At 54.8% G+C, this 7,205-nt stretch overlaps 1 protein-coding gene across 1 annotated transcript in view; it reads left to right on the top strand.

Annotated features, from left to right (window-relative positions):
* The first annotated feature begins 412 nt into the window (after positions 1-412).
* The window catches only part of NLGN3 (neuroligin 3), a 30,568-nt gene continuing 23,775 nt past the window's right edge, over positions 413-7,205 (top strand). Inside the window, 4 exon segments of the mRNA XM_017875865.1 lie at positions 413-917; positions 3,431-3,899; positions 3,901-4,085; positions 4,724-4,783. Coding sequence (XP_017731354.1) covers positions 3,631-3,899; positions 3,901-4,085; positions 4,724-4,783 — 514 coding nt within the window. The 5' untranslated portion in view covers positions 413-917; positions 3,431-3,630.

The raw sequence follows: 7,205 nt of genomic DNA, 5'->3' as shown, positions 1-7,205 counted from the left end.
GGAGCGCCAATCAATACCCAAGTTATAAAAAATAAAATAGCCCTCTTTGAGGCCCACGAAGCCCTTGCTTATATGGGACTTACCAAGTTTAAGAGTTGCGTGCACAAGGAATGGAACTCCTTGACAGCGTAAAGGCAAACATGACCGAAACTTTCTTCTCCCTTACTCTATCCTGACAAACATTCTGAGGAGTCACAGGAGTACAGGCTTGGCTGGGATAAGGGACATTCAGCGGGACTTGGGGGCTACTAAACAAACGGCAGGTGTGCCACATACAAAAACACAAGACACGAAGACACTGAACCTGGAGGGGAGAGACTGAAATGGTCAGACAACTGGCATGCTGACAGTCTGAGTCTGACATGCCCCAGCAGAAGCAGCAGAAGGGAACAGCACTGACCTTTGGGAGAGTGACAGGATGAGAGCAGAGTGGCCCCACTGGTTGCTGCTTGGGTAGTGCTGGCGCTGAGAAGGGATGCTGACTGAGGTGGAGGTGTGTTTTTGTGTTGTATGACTGAGAGTTCCTGCAGGCAGTGACTCAGTTTCTCTCTTTGGGTCAAGGTCTCAAGCTTTGCAGGTAAAGTTTGGGCTAGCTGCCCTGGAAGATCACCTGTCTGATAGCTTGCAATCTGAGGTGTGTGTGTGCGCGCGGGTGAGAGGGAGCGGAACGTGCCTGAGCATGGGGGGAATTGGGCCATGCCCCAGGACTTGAGCCATCTCTGGCACAAAAGGAGTTAATGGCAGGGACCGCGCCCCCCCGTGTCCGGGCACGCGCAGCGCGCCCCCTCGGTGCGCGGGCACAGCAGCCAGGCTGCCGGAGAGCTGATCTCGGGGATTCGGGTGCGGAGCCCTTGGCCTGGAGGCGATATGGGTGGTCCGTGGCCCGGTTCAGTCGCTTGCAGCAGCCCGGGGAACAGGTGAGGCCGCCTGCCCCGGTCTCTCATCCTCTAGCTGCCCATACCTTGCCCCCATCCTAACCCCTCCCTATCCCAGGCTCCTCCACTCCCCAGCCAGTGGCCCCCATCCCTCTCAACCCAATGTTCTCCATCGGCACCCCTGACCCCATCCTCCCCGCTTCTGTTCTCTCCTCTACCTCCTCCCTAAATCCCGCATCCCTATCATCCTCCCGCCCATGGTTCCTCTATTTCCACAGCCCATCCCGCATGCTCATCAAAATACCCCTATTGAGGGCCCCCAGCCCCATCCCGGGATTGCACATTGCCAGTCCCCCCTCCCCTGCAGTGCAGCTCCATCCCCCTTCCATCATAGCATCTCATAGCCAGGCTCCCTCCCCACTCTCTGCAGCCCCCCCACCCAATGGAGGCCTTTATCCTATCATCCCCATTCCAGTGCAACTCCATCCCCAATCCATTCCAAGCCCTCATAGCCCCCAATACTGCAGTTCTCAATATTGGTCCATTCCTGCACAATGCCCCGCGCCCAACACCTCTGCAGCCCCAAAAGTACCCCCAGATGCCATTCTCATCCCTGGCATTGCTGCCTCCCCTTGTCTTCTCCCAAATTGCAAGTTGGGCAAGGATGGAGATCTTGGCCTTGGGGATTCACAGTGGGTCCTAGGGTACAGAGGGCGTTTGGGGGTCGGTCCAATTGTCTAGGTGTTCACGGGGGAGGGGCTGCAGGGAATTGACTCAAAGGAGAATTTGGCATTTGGCGCCGAAGGAGAGGGGGTCCATCCGGAAGGTTAAATGGAATTTGTGGGGTGGGGCCCAGCACCGAGGGGGTTAATGTGGGGGGGTTTGCCTGGCGGGGAAGCTGTGTGAATGAGCGGTCCGTGTGCCCTGGAGTTGCCATGGAGACGGTGAATGGGGGGATTGTGTGAACTCAGCTGGCGGACTATCCGCCCCCCATACACACACCCACCCACTCTCCTGCCCACCTCCCTACTTCTACCCCTTCCTTCCCCTTCCCCTCCTCCCCCCGACCCCGGGTGCATTCTGGGCAGTGTCTGGGATCTTCCCCCCCAATACTTTGCTCCCCATTTCCTCATTTCCTCTGAGCCCCACCCCTTAAGCCACTTTACCCCCCCTCCCTCCTCTTCCTTTTCTTCTTTTCTCTCTCTGTCACACACACACACACACACACACACACACACACACACACATTCTCATTCCCCTCTCGTGGTGGCTGATTGCCGGGCGTTCCCAATCTCCCTCCCCCACCCCTTCAGCCAGTTCTTAAAGGAGCAGGCCTGCAATCTGGGAAGGCGGGAGAAATGGAGGAAAACTAAATGTGCATGTGGCGTGCATGTGCATGTGTGTGCGTGTGTGTGCGGGAGCATGCGGGAGTATCTGTGTGTGCCTGTGTCTATGTGTTGACTGTGTAACTGTGTCAGAAGGCCTGTGTGTCTGAGTGTGTTGCTATTTCTGTTTCTGTCTCCACCTATGTGTCACCATTATGCTGCATGTGTCTGGATATTTACCTATGCGGGTATGTGTGATTATATTTCAGTAAGTCTCTGTGTGTGTCTCTGAATGTATCACTCTGTGAGGCTCTGGCTATGTGAGGCGCTCTGTCTCAGAATGTGGGACTATATGAGGGGATCTCTGTGGGTTTGGAATGTATGTCTCTGTGAGTGAATATCGCAGTGTCTGTGATCCTGGCTTGGTCTCTCTCATTCCCTCTTTGAGTCTTTGTGAGTTTATTTCTATGAGTCTCTGAATATGTGTTCCCCACGTTCCGTTGTTTATTTTATAATACACCGGAAGAGCATCCACAATGCCTAGGGTGCTAGGCAGAACTCTTTCTACCTCACTTCTGGAATTCGGTGTGAATTAAGAGAGAGCCAACTGAAAGGACCAAGGCTTAAGGATTTGGGAGCAGTGAGGGCTGAGGAGAAATGTACAGAAGGGGCGCAGGAGGGTCCAGGGACTCCGGTGAATGGCTGTCCTGCCCTCTGCCCTGCCTGAGGGTAAGGGAGTCTCTCTGTGGGACTCTGCCGATTCGCTGCTTTCTGTTCTTGTGTCTTAGTGTCCCAGAGTGAGGTTGACAATCCCACCCTGTCCTGAAGTGGAGGTCCCTGTGTGGGCTTACCAGGTCCCAAGGGCTACACAGCTCTGCTCAAGCAGCATGCCCGGGGACCTGAGCTCCATCTTTGTTTCTCCCCACCCCCTGGCTGTCACATGCTACTCTGGCTCCAACCGACCCTGATGAACCCCTTTGACTGTGGGGTTGAAGTTGGGCACCGGGAACTTGCAGTGGCAACAACTGTCACTGTCAAACCCCTTGGATTTTCTAGCCATGGTCAGGCACATAGAATGGTTCTGATTGGCAGTGGATCATCTGGGCCCCTGGCCATGTGAAACCTCTCCTGCCTATAAGAGAATAGCCCAAGCCCAGTGGGGCCCCCAAAGACCAACTCTGTCACCCTCCCAGACCATCTTGGATGACACATACTTCCCTCTTTCCACAGGCCTGTCTGGCCCTGAGGGAGTCCCCTTTCTGAAGCTGTGGTGCTTGGACGACCTGCTCTCTACGTTGCTGGGCACCTGTAGGTGTCCCTCGAGAGCTCAGTTTTGAGGTTCAAGTCAGTGTGGCCATGAAGGGGCTGCCTATTGGGCTGATGCTGTGACCCTGGAGTCTGCCTCTCCTGCCAGTCCCCCTGCCCGGAACATGTGGCTGCGGCTTGGCCCGCCCTCGCTGTCCCTGAGCCCCAAGCCCACGGTTGGCAGGAGCCTGTGCCTCACCCTGTGGTTCCTCAGTTTGGCGCTGAGGGCCAGTACCCAGGCCCCAGCACCCACAGTCAACACTCACTTTGGGAAGCTAAGGGGTGCCCGGGTACCACTGCCCAGTGAGATCCTGGGGCCTGTGGACCAATACCTGGGGGTGCCCTACGCAGCTCCCCCGATCGGCGAGAAACGTTTCCTGCCCCTGAACCACCCCATCCTGGTCGGGCATCCGGAACGCCACACACTTTCCCCCAGTGTGCCCCCAGAACATCCACACAGCTGTGCCCGAAGTCATGCTGCCAGTCTGGTTCACTGCCAACTTGGATATCGTCGCTACTTACATCCAGGAGCCCAACGAAGACTGTCTCTACCTGAACGTCTATGTGCCGACGGAGGATGGTGAGTGCTGCGGCCAGGCACTGTGCCCTCCCTGCCTCCCGCCTGCCCTGTTGTGTTTGTGGCTTGCATGTGGTTGTGTGCCCTGCAGCATGCGTCTGTCTGTCTGTGAAAATGCTTCTAACCATCACTCTGCTTGGCCTCCCACCCCCCTCCCTGTTCTTCCCTCTCCCAGCATTGTCCGAGCTCCCATGTGTGAGTGACACTGTTGCCAGGAGAGGCCTGGCCCGGCCTGAGAGCTCTGATGGGTCTAGGTCCAGTGCTGGATGGGGGTCCCCTGGGGGAGTATGGGTCACGACTGGCAGCTGCCCGCGGGAGGATGCTGGCTCCACCAGGCCCCCCTGTTGCCATTCCACCTGCTTCGAAAGGTGGTAGGTGTGTGTGGCCAAGGACGCTGGGTGTGTGGGGGGCGGGGGGCAAGCCTGGTGGGCAATGCTTAGGTGCCTCCTCTTTCACTAGCTGATGCCTCCTCCCGCGGGGGTCACACTAAGGTAAGTGACAGAAACAAGGAGATGGTGGGACAGGCTCTCTGCCATGTGCCGCCTGCAGAGCAGCTCAGCTCTTGGGGCCTGGGGGGTGGGGGGTGCATGCCCCTGGGCAGAGGCCTCCTGTTATTTTTTAGTTTTTTATTCATTTTACAGTAAAGCGGATTTCCAAGGAATGCGCCCGAAAGCCCAACAAGAAAATTTGTAGGAAAGGAGGTAGGTAGCGAGCCGGCGGGGAGGGAGAGAGAGAGAGAGGGAGGGCTGCCTGCCCACCTGCCCTTGCCCCCAGGACCCAGCCTTCCTCCAAGTAGCCCAGGCTCAGGGGGCGGTGAGCAGGCATAAGCGCCACCTCATCCGAGGGCCCTGGCTGCCTTGCAGGGAGGATTTGGTGGCCTAAGGCAGCCTCAGAGCAGAAGCAGCAACCCTATTTCTTCCAATATTCCCAGCCCCAAATTCCACCCTAAAGTGTGTGCCAAAGGCAGAGCCAGTGGCTCTCTTGGTGACACCTCAGGAGAAACTCTAGGAAGCCAAGATGGAGCCAGAGGCTCCACCCTTTTCCTAGTGAGTGGAGCCAGAAGACCATCCCTTCTGTGTTCTTTCTCCTGGATTGAAAGTCTAGACTCAATTGTCCCACCCTGAAGCTTAGACCAAACACGTGTACACAGGTTTAATAACTCCTGCCATACACACCTCTGCCTCCCACCCCACCACCTCTGGCCAGAGTGTAGCTGATAGACCCACGCTGCTCTGGTGGCAGAACTTGGGGGTCTCTGGGAACTATGGACTTGAAAGGAGGCACAAGATCCTGAATTTTAAATTTACCCTCATGCTGAGAGGAGTTTCTCCCCCTGTATAATAATTCTTCCTGTTGGAATATCACTTTATGTTTTCTGTAAAGTGCCTTGGCATTTACCTTGTAGAATCCTCCCTATATCTCTGGAAACATCTAAGGCAGGAATCAGTATCCCAATTTTACAGATGAGGAAACAGGCCCAGGGGAGTGACTTGTTGCTGCTCAAGGCCCCCGTCGCTGGTCTGTGGCAGAGCTGGGACCAAAACCTGGGTCTCTTGACCCTCAGGACATGTTCTTTCCACTGTAGCACACGGAAGCAACTCCCATCTGCTCATTCCCATCTCCCCAACTCAAAAAAATGGTGAGATGTGGCTGGGCTGGGGAGAATTGGAACAGTAACAGCCTAAGGAACAGGTGGAAAAATCACAGCTTGATCCCTACAACCCTCTGACAAGCTGGGAGTTTGTTTTCCTTTGATGTCCTAGGGCAGAGTTTCTCAGAATGGGGTTGTCAGGATTCCTGGGATGGGGTGCTCCTTACTGAATAAGAATTTCTGGGGGCAGAGCCTGGGAATCTATATGTTGAACATGAGCCCTGAGTGCTTCTAATGCACACCTGAGCATGGAGTAAGACCCGCTGCTCTAGGGATAGTATTTCACCACAGCCCCATATCCCACCCAGGACCTCACACACTATAGGCAATTGATGTTTTTCGTGTAATTCAGAAGCATCATGGTGCTGCAGAAAGAGTACAGGTCTGGGAAGCACAAGGCCTGAGTCCCAGCTCTGCTGCCAACTCACAGCGAGACCTTAGGCAAGTCTTTTCCTTCAAGAACCTCTGTTTCCACATCTGAGGTTGGTAGGGGACAGTTCTGGCCTTAGCATTCCATTAGCCTATAAATGAATTCAGGAAGAAGGTCTCTTAAACCTGCAGGAGTGGCTGGGCACGGTGGCTCACGCCTGTAATCTCAGCACTTTGGGAGGCTGAGGCGGGCGGATCACGAGGTCAGGAGATCAAGACCATCCTGGCTAATACGGCGAAACCCCATCTCTACTAAAAATACAAAAAATTAGCCAGGCGTGGTGGTGGGCACCTGTAGTCCCAGCTACTTGGGAAGTTGAGGCAGGAGAATGGTGTGAACCCAGGAGGCGGAGCTTGCAGTGAGCCAAGATCGTGCCACTGCACTCCAGCCTGGGCGACAGAGCAAAACTCCGTCTCAAAAAAAAAAAAAGAAAAGAAAAAGAAAAGAAAAGAAACCCGCAGGAGAGAAGATGGCATTCACATTAACCATTTCTTAGGAAGAGTGATCTCCCAGTAAGAGCCTTGGGCTGTCCAGTCCAGCCCTGAGAGTGTGGCCAGAGAGCAGACTGGAAGCCCCAGCTCAAACATGCACATTTACCGATTGTGATTGTTGACTGTGGGCAAGGCCATGTGCTAGGTATTGTTGGGATGTGGAGGGATGTGAGGTAGAGGAAAGATCTAGAAATGACTAAAGGCCGAATCACTGCTCTGAAGAAGCTCTTAGCCTTGTATTAAAACTCAGCTGGTTTGGCCGGGCACAGTGGCTTATGCCTATAATTCTAGCACTTTGGGAGGCCAAGGTGGGTGGATCACTTGAGTTCAGGAATTCAAGACCAGCCTGGCCAATATGGTGAAACCCCATCCCTACTAAAAATACAGGTGCATGGTGGCACGCACCTGTAGTCCCAGCTCCTCGGGAGGCTGGGGCAGGAGAATCACTTGAACCCGGGAGGTGGAGGTTGCAGTGAGCTGAGGTGGTGCCATTGAACTCCAGCCTGGGCAACAAGGGTGAAACTCTATCTAAAAAAAAAAAAAAAAAAAAA

The sequence above is a fragment of the Rhinopithecus bieti genome, unplaced genomic scaffold (genome assembly GCF_001698545.2).
Source record: "Rhinopithecus bieti isolate Rb0 unplaced genomic scaffold, ASM169854v2 scaffold_10417, whole genome shotgun sequence".
Taxonomy (NCBI): domain Eukaryota; kingdom Metazoa; phylum Chordata; class Mammalia; order Primates; family Cercopithecidae; genus Rhinopithecus; species Rhinopithecus bieti.
This window is presented reverse-complemented; position numbering and strand designations above follow the sequence as displayed.